Raw genomic sequence first — 19,409 nt, forward strand, 5'->3', positions numbered from 1 at the left:
AGTAATGAAAATGTATATAATTTTTTTTTTATTTATTACATAAAGCCTAGGGAAATTATAAATTTTATCATGTTGTAAATAATTATAATGCGGTGGGGGAAAAGGCATGCAAACATATATCTGTAAAATATATATATATATATATATAGGTAAACTGAAAAATGGCAATTCAAATATTGAAGTAGTCCCCTATAAATATAAATCTACACACATTCCAACGATTTATTGGTAATACGCAGTAAAACTGTTATACGTAGTAAAATTGTTATACGTAGTAAAAATATTTTTTTTCTTCTTTTTTTCTTTTTTTTTATACGAACAAATGTGTTTCCAATTTTACGAAATCGGCAAGAGTACATACCGGCATATTATATAAAATGCATACATTCCAAAAATATTAATTTATAAGTTTTAAATATTATCAAAAAGTTCAAATAAAAAAAAAAAAATCAAAGGAATGGAAATAAATAATTAAATTAGTTATGTTACAAAATGTTAAATGGATGGGTAAAAAAATAAAAATAAAACAAATAAGCAAATATTGAATTTCTATTACATTATTTTAATTAAAGATCATAATAATATATTTTTCATATATTATCAATGCAAATAGCTAAACATAATAAATATACATATTATTTATACATGTTATATAGCATAATATTTTTTGCAATCTCTTTATAAATGTGTCAATTTATATGAAAAATATTAAAAACTGGAATACCAAAAAAATAATATACATAATTGGATTTAAAAGAATGATGTAAATAAGTTGACAAAATTAAAAAGATTAAAATATTAAACAAATTTGGAAATTTTGATATTTGGATATTTGGATATTTGGATATTTGGATATTTGGATATTTGATATTTGGATATTTGATATTTGGATATTTGGATATTTGGATATTTTGATATTTGGATATTTGGATATCTTGTTAAATGTGAACTAATTTTATGTGCAATAGTTTCTATGTGCAATTTTTTGTTCATTTATACGCATTTAAGAGATCATCTATTTCTAACAAATTGTTATATGAAAATTTTTTAATAACCTTTTCTCCTTTTTCTTGTATTATCTCCTCTATATTTGTTTTTCCATCTTGAAACCATCCCAATTGATCAGATATTAAATGAAGGTTACTACATTGTGGGCATCGAATAATAACAACCCCATTATTATAAGCTTGTTTTGAAAATTTTTTTGCACTTTTTTTTTCACATATTTTACATGTAAACATTAAAACCATATATTCTTTATTTTTTTTTTTTCCATCTTCCATATTTGTTTCCTCATTATTTCTTTCACTCTCGCATATCCCATGTTCATCTGAATGTTTACTGCTTAGATTGATAATATCTGTCGTTCCGCTATTGTCGCTATTGCCACTGGAATTTATTCCATTTTGGCTATTTTTATCAAACACCGTGGAACCTGTATTATTATGGGGGTGTTCATTTTTGGAATTTTGATTTTCTTGATATATATTTTTTGTACTATAATTATTCTTTATGTTTGTAAAAATAATGTTATTATATTTCTTTATTCTTTGCACATTTTTATCAAATGGAAATTGTGATATTATTGTATAATTACCATATTGCTGTTTTTTAAATAAATATATTAATTTTTTTATATCATAATTTACCCTTTTTGAAATTAAATTATTATTTAAGCATGCTGCTGATATTGGGACTTTTAAAAAATTACTTAATATTGTTTGAACCATTTTTCTTTTTTTTTTTCAAAAATAATTAAATTATTCTTGCTATTATATACAAATTACAAGAGCTATCGTTAATTCATTGTTACATATGTAGTGATTTTTTTTTTTAAATGGTTTTATTAGGAAGTAAAAAAATGAAATAAAATAAAATAAAAGGAAAGAAAAGGAAAGGAAAGAAAAGAAAAGAAAAGAGAATGAATAAATAATAATTCTTCACGTAAAGTTAATTAATTGTGATTTTTATTTTTTTTGTCATAAAAAATGCATTATTAATATATAGTATGCACAAATTATAGTGAACATGTTTTTGGGAAAAAAAATATTCTTAAAATTATTGCACATATAAAATAATTTTTGTATATTTAATATACTGTTACACATTAGGGAATATGGATTAGTATATAATTTATTATTTTTTTTTTTGTTATATTTTAATTATATTTATGTTTATGTATTTTTTTTAAAATATTTTCATAAGTATTAAAAACAAAAGAATTAATGATTGCATTGTTTTAATATTCTATTTTTTTTATATTTATTTATCCGATTTTATATTTTATTGCTTATATACATTATATTTTTGATAACCCCCTTCCGCCTATTGACTGCATACAATATGGAAGAGTTTAATGTAAATAATGTTGATGGAAAAAAAATTGAAGAAATAAAAAATGAAGGAAATGATATGTTTAAAAATAAAAAATATAAAGAAGCGATAAATATTTATCTTAAGGTTGTTCCATATCTGTCCAATGCCTCCAAAAATGAAATTGAAATAAAAGATATTGTAAAATATTTTAAAAAAAAAAATACTGAACATGGAAATGATGGAAAAGAAAAGGATGACGAAAAAGAAAAGGATGATGGAAAAGAAAAGGACAACGTCTCAATTTCTCACTGGATAAATGTTAAAACAATTTTTATAAAGATATGTCATAATATATCATTATGTTATTATTTTTTAGATCAATTTGAAAAAGCTATCGAATATTGCCTATATATTAATGATATGGATATGAACCATTCAAAAAGTTATCATACGCTAGGTTTGTGTTATGAAAAACTAAAAGATTATAAAAAATGTATATCATATTTTGAGAAATGTAAAACCATATTATCTACAGAAAAATCAAATAAAACAGATGGAATTAAAGGGGAAGTATACAGTAACAAAGCCGAAATAGACAGAATTAATGATAAGTTAAAAATAATAATTAAACAGATAGAAGATAGTAAGTGTGTAAATACAACAACAATAGATAATATTAAAAATGTTGTTCTAGATAACAATAGTACAGAAGAAAATAAAATAAAAATGTTGCATTCTATTTATAATCAAAAGTTTTATCTACTTATTAAAGAAAATATTTTAAAATTTTTGTTTGATATAATAAATGATAAAAATAATAATTGTAGTTTGCATATGGAAAAAACTTGTTTATATGTTATATATAAAATATTATCTAAATTAGAAAGCGAAAATATGAGTATTGAAAAAGAAAAAGTCAAAAATAGCAAAAATTCAAATAGTTGTATTAGTACATTAGATGATATAAAATTTAAATATTACTACGATTCGGATTTTGTAAAACTTCTATTTTCTTTTAATGAACATTTTAATGAAGAATGGATAAATAATTACGTTAAAAATAAAACGAACAAATTAGAAAATCTAAAATTTGATAAAGAAAAAGAAATGGAAAATAACCAAAATCCATATAACCTTACAATCGATACATTAGTCTACATATTAAATATTATAAAATATGTACATGTCATAAATAATGAACAAATATTAAAAATAATAAATTTATATTATGTAAATAGTGATAATTTAACTTTACAAAATAATGCATTAAGTGTAATTATTTTCATGTGTAAAAAAAAAAATTTTTTTATACAATCTTCTATTGATAAGGAAAAAAAAGCAAATATAAAAAAATTTTTAGATACACTAAATGAAAAATACAATATAGATACTAATAATTATGTTGTTGATTTTCATTTTTCGGATTCCTATAAAAATCCAGTTTGCATAAATTCAGAAATAAAAAAATTAATACAAAATTTTATAACAATGTATGATAACTTTCCGAATGATGTGGAATATTCTATAATTTTGCTTATCACTTTATTAAATGATAAAAATAGACCTACTGAAAAAGATACAGAAATAAGCGATTTAATACATGAATGTGTAGATTTATATTTTAATAATAGTGAAATAAAAATAGAATGGTTTGTATTTGTAAAATGTTTATTTTTAGTTGATAAGGGTATTGTTTTAAATTATTTAATTGGGAAAGCGGAATATATGCTTTGTATTTTAAATTTTATTAATAACTCTATTGGAAGAGAAACAAAAAAACATATATCTCTTTATATTGATGTAATGCTTCTACTTATGAATATATCCGAGTTGCGTTTTATGTTAAGTAATTATATCGATGTATATATAAATATTCTTAAAATGTTAAACTATGATGAAAATTTTTTAAAGTTGTTAATTGGGGCATTTAAGCTATATATGCATAATGTTGATTTTAAGGAAAAAGTTGCAAAAAATATTGATTTATTTACATATTCAAAGGAAATGCTAAAAGAATTTCTTTTAAATTATAATAACCAAGAACAAAATACTGATCAATATTCTTCTACATATAAAGTCAACAAAAATGAAACAGATAATGAAAAAAGAGACGATTTAAAGTCGAATGATGAACTTTTAGAAACAAATTATACAAAAAATAAAAAACGTTCTAATATAACATATAGTGATGATGTATTAAAAGATATTATTGAAATGTTATTTTATCTTAGTTTGCATATAGAATTTAAAAAACAATTATTAGAAGAAAAAAACAATTATATATTATTTTTTTTAATAAAGGCAGGAGAAGATATAAATAAAAAAAAATTAGACAATACATATAAATACATATATTGTAACACAATTAGCAATCTTATTTTGACAAGAGAAGATGAAAAAATGCGAAGAAGAGAAATTAATAAAACGAATTTGGCAAACTTCGATAATGAACAAATAGAAGCTTTAGAACAGTTTTATAATAAATTGCCTAACACAACTGTATCAAAAAACGATCCACTATATGATTATGGAGATAATGAAACAAGCAAAAAATTAATTAGTTTATTATTGCTTAGTGAAAAATATAATATGAATATAAATAAAAATAATACTATTTCAAATATAGCTAACGATAAATATAAAAATGGAACTATTATTAACACGATTTACAATTTTATTAACAACAATTTTTTTACAACAAATATTGCCGAATCAATATGTGAAATAATATCTAAATTTGTAAAAGATAATAGTAATATTGGTATTGTACTTGTTAATAATGGATTAAAAGCTTTATTATTGTGCTCTAAGCATATTACTAATAAAAAAAACTGTTCTCTAGCATTATGTGAAATATTTATAAATACCAATCCGAAATTAATTCATTTTTATGAAGCTTATGATTCATTACCATTACTAATTGACCAACTAAATCATGATGAAGAATTATTAATTTTTAAATCATTAATGGCAATTACTAATATATTAACTATTGATGAAAATGTGGCAATAAAAGCTATGAACCTAAATTTATGGACCAAATGTTTTGATACTTTATCATCGGAAAATCAACATATAAGAGCAGCGAGTTTAGAATGTATATGTAATTTATGCTCTCAAACACATGTCCATCAATATATTTATGATAAATATCAAAAAATTGTCAAACAAAATGAAAATAATAAAGAAATTGATTTTGTAGAAATACAAATAATATATGCTTTTACTATGGAATATGATAACTATAAGGCTGTATTTGCATCTACAGGAGCATTGGGAATGTTATCATCAGATCTACGTCTTCCATTTTATTTAATACAGACAAAATCCTTTAATCAGGTTTTTACCTCATTCCATAAAACTGATGATCAGAATATTTTATTGAGAATTTTAACATTTTTTAATAATATAATATTAAGTGAAAACATTCCTATCGAAGTTATTGAAAAAATAAAAAAAACGGTTAAGGAGAAAACTGGATTAAATGAGGAAAATAAACAAATTGCCGATTTGATTCTTAATTGAGTGATGTACAAGAAACCAAGTTTGCTCATTTCATGAGAAAAAATATATGAGCATTTATTAGTAACATATTTACTACTATTGCCCATGCTTATCTCCTACATAAATTGCAGTTTTTTTTTTTTACTCAATGTATTTAAATATTCATTACATATATGAATAATACATACGCATTTTTTTCATGTTTTTTATTTAAATTTTATTATGTAAGACTTATTTTATTTTTTTAATCTCATTGAAAATTTTAGCTATCAAAATAGTGTAGATAAAAATATGAAGAAATCACGTGCATAAAATAAAAAAATATGAAACATAAATAATTATACATAAATACACAAATATATTTCTCATTGTTTGTATATGTAAATCCTTGAATAAGCATATATAATGGTAGAATGGGCAAACAATTTAATTCTCTTTTTATGAAAGTATAAAATGGTGTGGTAGTTGCCTACACACACATATTGTGTAATTAAACTAGCTTTACTAAAATTAGTTATATTTCCAACTAAATCAATTAAGGAATAAGCTGTTATGGTATGTCTATTTTATGGGTGTAAATATTTTTTATTTATAATTCATTGTTTAAGCTATTTTAATAAGCTAGTTCATATTCTCCAAAAAAAACATTTATAAATATTGATAGCTCGAAAATTTAATAATTGTTAAAAAGCTAATAGTGAAAAATAAGTTAAATTACAACATTATTCAAAATTTTGGCTATAAAAAAAAAAAAAAAAAAAAAAAACACATGATTTACCTGAATTGTTAATAAAAAATTTACACGTTAGCATTATTTTATAGTAATTTTTCCTAAAAACACATGACTATTTATTTTTTTTAGATAGTAAACAATTATTGTAAAAAATACCTTATTCCATTATTATAATTTGTTGGTTATATTTTAAGTTATATGCTTTTCTTTTTTTTATTTATTTTTATTTATATTTTTATATATTTTTTTTGCTTGTGTATTATAACTATTCTTATAAAATTATTAATTTCTCAATCTTTAATATATATATTACATTTTTTTATTATTTTTATTTTTAAAATTGTCTTAACGTTTTAGTCAAATTATTTAATTTTTGTTATTAATTTTCGCAATGTAAAACAACATTAATGCTTACATTTGTTAGAAAAGCCATGCTATTTTAAATTATACGCATTTATTTTATGGTATTTATTTATTTTCATTTTTTTATAATTCACAACCTGTTTGTGAGAACGCATATTTATTCATTTTCTTTTTTAAAAAAACGTTCTACAACATCAAATAATATATTATTGAATTAAAAAAAGAAAAAGTGAATATATTAACAATTTTAGTATTCCACTTTTTATTGTTTTAGCATTTTTTATCCTATACAATCGTTATATGATATATGTAATCTTGTTTCGTAGTATGAAAATAAGTTATTTAATTATATGTTAAATTATAAATATCGTGAATATGAGGAAAAGGGAGTAATTCATTTTATAAATAAATAAATATATATGTATATATACATATGTGTGTAACCTTGTGTTTTGCATAAATTCCCTTTGTTTCTATGATAGTAGAAGAAATGAAATACGTGACTCTCTTATATATTCAGTGATATATGTGTATCATATATAATATATTAATAAATACCGAATGTTAATTTGCTCGACTAAATATTACACGGACATTATAATCATTATATTATTATAAACACAATTAAAAAATGTTGTAACATAGCTATGTATTAGTTTCTTAAGATTTTTTGTCAATATCATTTTTTATTTTAAATAATTTTCATGAACATTTTCTTTTTATCTTTTGATATATTCATTTTTTTCGCATTTTTTGTGCATGTATCTGTTACAATTAAAAATAATGTCTGCGCTTGTGTAAAAGCAACCAATTATATGTCTATTTTTCAATGTGCCTTTTTAGCACCATAATATATATGCATGAACCATTCTTTTTGTGAAGCCTTTTGTATTTTAATTTTCATGTTTATTATATGATAAAAATTAAAAAGTTAATATGCTATCCAATATAATCATTATAAATTATAATTGGAATTTTTCATAAAGTGAAATGTTGATTTAAATATTAAAATTTAATTTCCTTTTTTGTTTTATTCTGCCCATTTATTAATGTATACATATATGTTTATGGTAACTAAAATAATTCTATTGTTTTTCATTTTTTGTTAAATTATATTATGTAATTTCATTCAATGTAAATATTTATAGATTTGTACACAACTGTAGAGCTTTACCACTATAAGGCATTTTACATAAATATTAAGAATAATTATTGTGAAATTGTATAAGTATAACAAACTACATAATACATAAAACTTTGTGTGCAATATATATCTTATATATTATTTAATCCCATGTTTTGTGATTTAAATTATTGCAGCAGTAATAAATAGCACTATCAAATGCATATTTATCTATGTAATAAATTAGCCAAGTATTAGAATAAATCTAAAAAATATAATATATTATTAGAAACTTTGCGATTTTTAGAGATCAATATAAAAGTTAACTTTATAATATATTTATATATATGGGCATCTACTTATGAGATATTTTTTACATTATATATAATATAAAAGTCTACAAAATATAATGAAAAAAACAATTAATACAATTACGAAAAATTATATTGAGGAATGCTCAAGTGCCCAAAACAAAGATGTAGATAAGGGCAAATCAGCTTCCAATATTATAAATAGAGAAAAAAGAGAAGCAGAAATGCAAAATTTTGATGAAATAAAAGAACAACAAAATAATATTAATTACATCAATAAATATTTAACAAAAATTTTTAATTTCGAAAAAGATTGCCAACCATCATTATCAAAAGAAGATACCACAAAAGGTAGTAGTGGAAGTGATGATTTTAGTGAAACCCTTTCAAGAATGTTTACAAAAAATAATTCAAATATTGAATGGGAACTAGATAATACATATGAGTTTGAAACAATGGATGATAACAATTATATGAAATTGGAGTCTTCTCTAAGTAAGACAAATCCAGAAACATTTAATTTTAAAAACAAAGAAAATATTAACAATATAAGCAATTTTAAATTTAAAAAGGCACATACAAATGGTGTTGACGGAAATGATAATTTATTCTCAAGTAAATTGAATTTGAATAATTTTAATTCATTCAATGAATGTGATAATTTAGACAAATGTTTTCCCCCCAATGCTGACGTTTTTAAATTTAAAAAAGATAATATACCAAATAATGAAATAAATGTAAAATGTGAAAGTTTAAAAGAGCCATTATATCAACACATAAAAAACAATAATTGTGCTAAGAAGGTCGATGATAATTTGTTAACAAGAATTTTGCATGCTTTAAATGAAAAGAATGATGAACAAAATAATATAAACTTAAATAAGCAAATAATAGATAACATAAACAGTGTTAAAAACTGTGACTCAAAAAAAAACAACGATAGTAAAACCATAGGTGAAGCCTATAAGCAATTTCCTAACCATCCTGATGGTAACAATGCTGAATTGTTTCATACTTATTTTGATAGTAGTTTGCTAAATTCGAATGGAGAATTAAAAGAAACACCAAAAAACGGAGATAATCAAAATAAGGTGTCGAATAAAAACAATTTAGTATATAATTATTTTAAGAGTGAGGGGACGATGGTGAGTGATACAAATAATAGCAAAGAATATACTGTCCCGGAATACAATAACATTTGCAATAATTATGCAAAATTTACTAACGATAATGCAAATTTTTCTTATAATTCGCAAAATAATCTCCTAAATGAGGGACAAAAAAGGGAAGACACCATTTTTGGTAATTGGGGAAATAATACTAATGATAATAATAGTGGAGATAATAATAGCTGTTCACCTTTTACACATCCATTTGATAATATTTCTAACAATGAAATGAAGCAAAATAATGATTTAGAAGTAAAAAATTTCACTAAAAAAAATGATAATTATGATTATAGTAATTTTAATGCAAACAATTTCAGTATGAATGATATAAATTCCTATGAAAAATATATGGCAAATGGGAACAATTTAAATAACAAAAATTATAATTCACAAGATATAGTTGTAGAGACCCTTAATCATTTAGTGGAAAATTATTTAGGGCATGAAAATAAAAATTTGGATCAAATGTTTAATGGAAAAGATAAGAAGAATGATATAATAAATAATAATAATTCCCAATCACCACAAATGAGGATAAACATGTATGAGGATAAAAGATTATTATCTGAATTAAATGAAATATTGTCTTCAAATAATTCGAATTCGCAAACAATTAACAATAATATACATAAATACCAAATTTTATTAGAATATATTAATAATAAAATTGAAAAAGAAGCAGCTCATAATATTAATAACAATAATCTGAATAATATGTCTGGAAATGTAGATAATGTTTTTGAAAGGAATGGTCATAATAATATTGACCACACCATTCAATTTAAAAATATGAATAATTATGTGCATCAATATAATAATGAACGAAAAGATGATATAGAAGAAAGCAAAAGTGTATATAATTGTAAAGAAAATATTAATAACACTTTTACAAAAATAAATGAATTTGATAGGGAATCTATGGAAAGACAAAATCATGGAAATTCCAATGAAAATTATAGTTCTAGACCTAATCTTACTTATAATCCTCAAAACTGTATAAACAGGATTGATAATGAAGCATTTGTTGATGGTAATAATAATATTCCAATGATTGATATATTAAAAAGTAAGATAAAATTTTTATTGGAAAATGAAAATAATGATGATTTATTAAATAAGTATATTATAGATACCATAGATGAGTATAACAAGAGCAAATATAATAAGGGCATGAATATAATAAATACAGAAATTTGTAGTAATAATAAAAAAATTGGCGAAAAATCATTTAAGGAAAATGGTAATATAAACAATCATTCAGAAAGAGGTAATATAATAAATTACAATAATGACAAAGAATATCCATTTGTAGTAAATATAAATAATGACAATATATATAATACTAACAGGATGATGGATAAGCAAAATGGATCATATAATGGAGGAGTAGGTAATAATTCAGAAGGGATTAAATTTAATAATTCTCATAATGAAAATACTTTGAACTTGTGTAATGAAACAAATGATATCCATGGTGATAATTTTAAATTATTCCTGAAAAACAGATTAGAAATAGCGCATGGAAATAATTACAATATGGATAGTAACAATAAAGGCGTAAATAACTGGACATTTAATTACGACGAATTTAATCGTATCGCCAACATAAAAAGGAACGAGTCCTTAGTAGAACCGAATTTATTGTCAGTAAGGAATGAAAACAACATGAGGAATAGTAATATAACAGGCAGCTATATGGATAATAATAGTATGATTAACTCTAACGGGGATGGAAATTATAATTATAATAATGTGATGATAGATAGTTCATTTTGTAATATGAAAAGTGAAAATGTCGGCGAACAAAATAATGAAAACATAAAGGGTCTAATGAATGAATCCCTTGAGACTTATAAGTCCATCTTTCAACATCCTATACATTTATTAAACAAAAATAATATTGTGCTTGACTTGGATAATTATGAAAAAAACTCACGAGCCGATGTGTTTCAAAATAGTTCTGTTATTTCAAACTCGAATAATGTAGAAAACGGGGGCATAATAAATGATGTTGACACGTTTGAACATGTTAAAAGAGAATCAGAATATAAAAAGATTCAGACAGATTACTATGCAGCAAACAATTTGTCTAAAAATAAACAAAATGAACCAAAAGAAAACTTATTTAATGATGAATATAGTTTTTACTTAAAAAGCAAAAGTGCTGGAGCAAATAATAAGGCGAATTATGATAAATATAATTATGATACGAGAGGAGAAAGCTATTTTCAAAATAATGATTCTTATTGGGAGGATATTAATTTTAATATTAGAAGAGAACAATGTGAAGATGATGAACAATGGAGTACAGTGAAAAAAGAAAACAGTAAATTTTTGGATAAAGAAGGAAAAAAAAAACTATCATTTTTTTTAAAAAAAAATAATTGCTCAAATAGTGGAAATGAAACAAATCCAGTGTGGAATAGAAATAGAAATTCAATAAAAGTATCAAGGACATCTCCAAAATTATCATTTCATAATAAATTTGATGAACTAAGGAAAGGGCATACCGAAAATTTTGTTAATGTTATAAGTGGTAATAAGGGTAATACTATAAACCAAAAGTTAAAAGGAAGATCATTTCTAAATAATGCAAAAATTTCTAAAAAAAAAAAATCTACAGAAATAAATGATAAATTAACAATGGAAGAATTAAAATCCATATTAACTGAAAAAGATGAAGCAAATTTAGAGAGCTTATTGCAATCGTTGTATGATGATAGAATATTACCTTTGTTAATTAATGCAAAGGGTAGAGCAGATGAATTTCATTTTACAGATATATTAAAAAATAATATAAAAGAAGCTTATAGTTTATTTCCAGATAAATATGTAATAAAAAAGAGCACAGAAGTTGGTGAAGATTATGTAATATATTTTTTAAAAAAAAAAGTAAAGGATGATTATTTCTTTTCTACCAATAATTTAAAAGACACATATAAACCCCAATTATGGAAAAGTTTTGAAAAATATTTAAATGAAATAGCACAATCAGATGATTCAACATTATATACATTTTCAGGTGGCAGATATGGTATGGCAAAAGAATTACAACGAAGAAAACTACCGTTTTTTGACGGATTATATTTAGGGGAATTATGCCATATTGTTCATTTAAGTACTAATAAAAAAATGATAGCATATGAGAATAATTATTTAAAACCAATAAGTCAATGCCATAAATATACGAACGCCAAATTAGGGATTGCTAATACTGATGACAAAAATATGGAAAATTATATTATGACAATAAGTGAATTAAAACTTTATATGAACAAATTATTGAAGTATTATAAAGGTGGATTTAACATATCTACGTTAAAAAAAAAGTTAAAGAATAGATTTAATAAGCAGTTATGTGAAAGCGTTTTTCATTGTATTAAATTGATAGAAGTTTTACAACTGAAGGAATTGAAGGACACATGTGTAGTTGACTCTGAGCTCAAAATAGTGAGGAGTGTCCACGATGTGTTTCCATAATTGTTCGCAATTTTGTTCGTTAGAACTATTTTATACATTTTAATATATTTTATGATATTAGTATTGGCTTTAATTATATTGCCATATATGAAGTATGTCATATATACATTTTTGTTTAGTGGAAAAAATATGAACGGAACTAAATACACCTATGTTATACATTTTTTTTAATAATGTAATTTGAATAAAACTTTTAATTTTATTTTTCTCTATAATTTATGCTTATATATTATGATAATACTGAATATTGTCTTAAGAGCTAGTGAAATGTAAAAGTAATGAAACGATACTAATAAATGTTGAGTTTATTTTCTTTCTCTAACCTGAGGGGTATTTTACTAAATTAGTGACAGAGATGTGTGAAGTTATTGTATGGCAATATTATAATTAAAGTTATGCGCGCCCCTTGGTTAAGGTTTAAAGATTTGATTAGGCTTATACATTTCATTTTCCAAGATTTGTAAGTTTTTTCAAATTAATTTAATAGCTTATTGATTTAAATAGTTATTATATATAATTCTCTATAACTATTTTAAGGATATTTGTATTGGTATAATTTTTCATATGGAAGAATACATCGAAAAAAAAGAAAAAAAAAGCCAGAAGAATAATGTGAAAAAAAACTGAAAAAAATCAAAAGAAATATTTATGATTAAATAATAGGATAATATATTTTTTTTATATGAAAAATAATTTTGTATTATTACAAGTATGTATAACAATGTCATTTAAAAAAATTAATAAATTATTCTATTAGTAAAAATGCTGCTAAACATTGAAAAAAAAATTACATATGCATATAGTATAGCCAATAATTATTTTTTTGTTTTTCTTTTTTTTTTATTTATATATATGCATGTTTTTTTTTTTGATTTAAAAAATGTTAGCTTCATAGCATTAAAACTTTTAGTTTTAATGTGTTTTATCGTATTTTTCTGGGATGATATGCATTTAAAAATTTATGTTTTGAATATATAAATTCTTTAAAAACAAAAATAAAAAAGTGGAAAAGGAAAGAAAAAAAGAGTATATAAATAAACTTAATATTGAATATATGCTTGGATGAAAAATTATGATAATTAATTGTTATATATACATATAATATATGTATAACCACTGGTATATGAAAATAGCTGAACATAAGGAAATATATGATGTTCGCTCCCCACAAAAATCAAGAAATAAGTCAAATATACGAACGAAATAATGAAGCTACATTATATATAGGTATGTAGAAATATGAAATCACTTTTTCCTTTTATTATGAAATCTTTATATATAGTATATTCTAATAAATGTGTATTGAATATAACAATTTTTATGCATACTTGATATATATGTGTATATTTTTTTTTTGCCTTCCATTATACAGCAAATCTAGATGCCCAAGTTGATGAAGAAATTTTATGTGAACTTTTTATGCAATGTGGTAATGTAAAAAATGTTCACATTCCTAGGGACAAAATAAATGGATTTCATTTAGGTATTACATTATTTTTGCTAACTTTTTTTATTTGCATAATTTTGTGATATATTTCTTTATTTAAATATACTATGATTTGTTCATATACTATATGATATAGTACTATTTCTATATTATGTACCATTTTTATAACATGCTTTTTTTTTTTTATAACATCCAAAAAATAGGATACGGATTTGTCGAATATGAATATGAATATGAATGTGAATATGCAGGGAAAGTTCTTAACATGACGAGATTATTTGGGAAACCATTAAGATGTAATAAAGCAACTCAAGATAAGAAATCATTTGATGTAGGGGCAAATTTATTTATAGGTAATTTAGATACAGAAGTAGAAGAAAAAATGTTATTTGATATATTTTCATCATTTGGTCAAGTTATATCAGTAAAAGTAGTAAGAAATGAAGATGATACATCTAAAGGTCATGGTTTTATTTCTTATGACAATTTTGAATCGAGTGATTTAGCTATAGAAAATATGAATAATCAATTTATATGTAATAAAAAAGTACATATATCTTATGCATTTAAAAAGGGTTTTAAAGGGGAAAGACATGGAACAGCAGCTGAAAGATTTATAGCTGCAAATAAACCTCTAAATTCATATTCTTCAAATGACAATTCAAATAATTTAATAAAAAATAATTATAATTCATCAACTTATGAAAACAATGCAAATAATAATATTTCAATAAATAAAGAAAGAAAAAACTTTTTAAGTAATACAAATAATATAAATAAATTACCAACAGATCCTATAATACCCCCATCTCCTATTCCACCATTTTTCCCTTCAAACAATCCACCCAATACAATACCTCCAAATTTTATGCCTTTACCTATGAATTTGCCCCCTAATTTGCCACCCAATTTGCCACCTAATTTACCCCCTAATTTGCCACCTAATTTACCCCCTAATTTGCCACCTAATTTACCCCCTAATTTACCACCTAATTTACCTCCAAACTTGCCTCCAAATTTCCAACTGAATTTCCCTCCAAATATGCTTCCCAATTTGCAAAGTTTCCCACCACCTTTTCCCCCAACTTTCCCTCCAACATTTCCTCCAAATTTTGCCCCTAATATACCAGCAGGTATGCCCCCAATTATTCCCCCCAATATGCCAGCAGGTATGCCGCCCGCTATGCCTCCAAATATGCCACCCGCTATGCCACCAAATTCTGAGGAAAATGAAAATTTAAATAATTTATCAAATGAAAATAATTAGTTAAAAATGGGAAACAAATCTGATAATTATAAGTTTGTTAATATGTATAAGAAATATTAATATGATGATAAACTGGTGGTTAAACCAAACTATATAACTTTTTTTTTTTTTTTTTCATTTTTTAAATATTTTTAATTGTGTTTAAAAAAACACGAATTGGATGAATTTCAGTAAACAATCCCATTTGATATACATTCAATTGTGCACATGTGTTAGTCTATATATATAGTGATCGTTTTTTTAATATTTATTAAACATTACTTATATATAAATGTGTGTGTGTGCGGATATTTGACTTAATTTTTGTTCATAATTAGCTATATTTTATTATAAAAAGAATTGCATACAAAATTTTTAGTTAACTATTAAATTTATAGAATATATAATAAAAAAATTATTTTTTTGGATAATTAAATATGTATATGAAATTTTGAATAAACATGTCAATGAAAAATAATATATATAATTTTTTTGGGGGGGTAAATAAAAAGACCTGAATAAAAATTTTAATAAGTTTCTTTATTCTTTTGATATCTTATACTTTATTATATTCACATTTATAAAAATTAAAAATATTAATTATATATTATGACCGGAAAAAAGGAAATTAAAAAATCCATATACCTCAATTAATTTTGTATTATTCCGATTTTATCACCTATATAATATATATAATCACAGTATATGGTTTTTAGATGTTTCTAAAATTTAAAAATTATTTTATAAATAAAAAAAATATTAGTTTTTAATAAATGAAAAAAATATAATATGTTAAAATAAAATTTATTTTTAGTGAAAATTCGAAAATCAATGAGGAAGCAAACCAAATAAATACCAATCTCAAATTTGATAAAATAAAGATAAATTCTTAAAAAAACATGCAAAGAATTTATATATAAATGTGAAATTTGGTCTATTATATAAAAAAAAATACAACTTTGTATTAGGATATAGTCAAAGGAATAATAAAATCTTATAAAAATTATCAAATGCATAATCAAATTTTATAAATCAATACAGTTATTTAGTATAGTATTAGATAAATATAAAAACACCTATATATACAAATTCGAGAAGAAAAGCAAAACATATATATATATTACTCAATATTATAAAGCATTAAATTTGTTCGTTTATTTATACAGTTTAATATAGTTAAGCAATTTTACTCAGTTTTACTCAATTTTACTCAGTTTTACTCAATTTTACTCAGTTTTACTCAATTTTAAATGTTTTGTAACTGAGAAGGGAAATAAACTAGTTAAGCTCCAATTTGTCAGTGGGTATAGAAATATAAAAAATATTAGGGATAATTTCAAAAATATAAAACTAAGTCGCATGATATGAGTACTCACCACATCAACGATATCGCATAAGTGGTATGAACGTAGAAAGAACTTTTAAGAATTTTGTGATAATATATTTATAGACTTTTGTAAAAATCAGAAAATGGTAACGAAAAAAATGAATATTCGCAAAAAAAAAATTAATAAAAAAAAAAAAAAAAAAAAAGAAGACCTATATGAATTGTACTTAAATATGTATGATGATATATATCGAAATAGGGAAGAAATAAGAGAAAAAGATGAAGGTGTAGAAATAAAAAAAAAAATAGATGATAATAAAATAATAGATTTAGAAAAGGAAGTAAAAATTCGACTTGAAGAACAGAGTAATTTATTATCAATTAAGGGTATTGATAGAGTTGACATAAAACAGAAAAAAGGAAAACATTCAATTATTTGTATTCATTATATAAAAAATATGTGTATGAAAAATTTATTTTGTAACTATTTACATCAGTTAATTTATGATAGAATACCACCTTGTAAAAATTATATAAAATATAATTATTGTGCAGACAAAATTAGAGGATCATGCATGTTTAGGCATACATTAGAAAATACAAATATGAATTATTATAACGAAAATAAAGAAGAACATTTAGATGAAGCATTAAAATTTTTACACGAAAAAAATATATGTGTAAATTATCTCTTAGGATTTTGTAATTTAGGATATAATTGTAGAAAAATACATAAAAATAGAAGTATAAAATATCTTAACATAATAAATATATTACCTAAATTTTATCTAGATCAAATATTAATTAATAAAAATTTATATACACATTTATATAAAAGTCAACAAGTTTTAAATGATATGAATAAATTAAAAGATGCCTTAATAGTTCTTAGTGGAGAAAAATATCAAGAAAAAAATATATCACTAACAAAAAATGAAAGAGAAAATAATACTTTATCTGATATGTTCACAAATAGTGATAATAATTACAAAGACATTAGTAATTCTAGAATGTTAAATAGTGGCATTAATATACATGACGATAAAAATTTAAATCGATCTGGAATTATAAATACAGCAAATAATTTTAACGGAATTGGAGATAACATAAATGGAGAAAATGTAAATATTGGAAATGATGGATATTTTATTAAGCATTCTAATATGGTTCATAATAATAATGAAAATAAACTACAAAATAATGAGACTAATAATATAAAGGCTGTTGGAAATATACCTGAAGTTTATAATTTAGATAACAGTCCAGTGATTAGCGATAAAATAAAAGTTTTTGTTATTAAATGTAATCAGATTTCTCATTTATATTTATCAATATTATATGGTGTATGGGCAACTGGTAAAAATAACACAAGGAAATATGTAAACTTTTTTAAAGAAAATTATACAATTATATTTTTATTTTCTGTAAATGAAAGTGGAGGATTTCAAGGTTATGCAAAAATGATAACCTTGCCAGTAAAAAATTTATATGAAAATTTATGGGGGCCAATTACTAAAAGGTTAGGAGGAAATTTTCGAGTTCAATGGATAAAAATTGCAAAAATTGATTTTGATGTTTTTAAAAATATTACTAATCCTTATAATGATAATTTACCATTAAAAAAAAGTAGAGATGGTACTGAGCTTCCATTAAATATTGCTTCAATTATATGTAACAAAATTCATGCATTGCCAAATGAGGATTTTTTAGCTGGCACTATTTATGAATACAAAAGAAGAATTAATCATTCTGTATATTTTACAAATTTGTATAAAAAAAATATGTTAAACACTAATACAATGTGGGATAGTATTATCTTCACCTTAAATCAAAAATCAGACTGTCAACAAATTACATTTATTGACGGAATTGAGCAAAATATTAGCTAGTAGCTAGCTATAAGTAACAAAAAAAAAAAAAAAAAAAAAAAAAAAAAAATGAACAATAATATAAAGAATTTATCAAAATCAATGAAACACAAACGAGAATAGTAACACATTTAGTAATTGGGAAAATGAAGTTGATAGTTATAGAGGTTTAAAAAAAATATCATATAATGTGTGTTATATGAGTTGTAAGTGTTACTAATTTTAATATAGTCATAAAAAAAAAATGGGAAAATAAATAATTAAATAATGAAAAGAAATACATAATATATTAAAAATATAGAGGGCATTTCTATATTTACTATTTATGTATATTAAATAGGATATCCCCCCAAAAAAATTGTATTCCCTTTAATCCTTTTTATTACTAAAAAAAATATTATTTTTTTGTATTATAAATTCAAAAATAAATACCCAAATTAAAAATCATATAATTTATTTGTAAAGAAAATACATACTGTTATGTAAAATAGTTATATGTACTTAGCATTGTGAATGTGTTTT

At 22.4% G+C, this 19,409-nt stretch overlaps 5 protein-coding genes across 5 annotated transcripts; 4 read left to right on the forward strand and 1 right to left on the reverse strand.

Moving 5' to 3' along the window:
- Positions 1–989: 989 nt before the first annotated feature.
- Positions 990–1,730, reverse strand: PY17X_1024800 (uncharacterized protein; the record flags this gene model as incomplete). Its single annotated transcript, XM_723831.1, has 1 exon — positions 990–1,730. The coding sequence occupies one exon, from the start codon at positions 1,728–1,730 to the stop codon at positions 990–992; it is 741 nt and encodes a 246-aa protein (XP_728924.1).
- A 613-nt stretch (positions 1,731–2,343) lies between these two features.
- PY17X_1024900 (uncharacterized protein) lies at positions 2,344–5,841 on the forward strand (the record flags this gene model as incomplete). The annotated part of the gene is made up of 1 exon (XM_723832.2): positions 2,344–5,841. The coding sequence occupies one exon, from the start codon at positions 2,344–2,346 to the stop codon at positions 5,839–5,841; it is 3,498 nt and encodes a 1,165-aa protein (XP_728925.2).
- Positions 5,842–8,448: 2,607 nt separating this feature from the next.
- Positions 8,449–12,999, forward strand: PY17X_1025000 (conserved Plasmodium protein, unknown function; the record flags this gene model as incomplete). The annotated part of the gene is made up of 1 exon (XM_723833.2): positions 8,449–12,999. One exon carries the CDS (start codon positions 8,449–8,451, stop codon positions 12,997–12,999), a length of 4,551 nt encoding a protein of 1,516 aa, XP_728926.2.
- Positions 13,000–14,150: 1,151 nt separating this feature from the next.
- Positions 14,151–15,713, forward strand: PY17X_1025100 (splicing factor 3B subunit 4, putative; the record flags this gene model as incomplete). Its single annotated transcript, XM_723834.2, has 3 exons — positions 14,151–14,226; positions 14,372–14,482; positions 14,650–15,713. The coding sequence occupies 3 exons, from the start codon at positions 14,151–14,153 to the stop codon at positions 15,711–15,713; spliced, it is 1,251 nt and encodes a 416-aa protein (XP_728927.2).
- Positions 15,714–17,162: 1,449 nt separating this feature from the next.
- On the forward strand, positions 17,163–18,908 carry PY17X_1025200 (cleavage and polyadenylation specificity factor subunit 4, putative; the record flags this gene model as incomplete). The annotated part of the gene is made up of 1 exon (XM_723835.1): positions 17,163–18,908. One exon carries the CDS (start codon positions 17,163–17,165, stop codon positions 18,906–18,908), a length of 1,746 nt encoding a protein of 581 aa, XP_728928.1.
- Between the last annotated feature and the right edge of the window lie 501 nt (positions 18,909–19,409).

This window comes from Plasmodium yoelii (genome assembly GCF_900002385.2).
Source record: "Plasmodium yoelii strain 17X genome assembly, chromosome: 10".
Classification (NCBI taxonomy): domain Eukaryota; phylum Apicomplexa; class Aconoidasida; order Haemosporida; family Plasmodiidae; genus Plasmodium; species Plasmodium yoelii.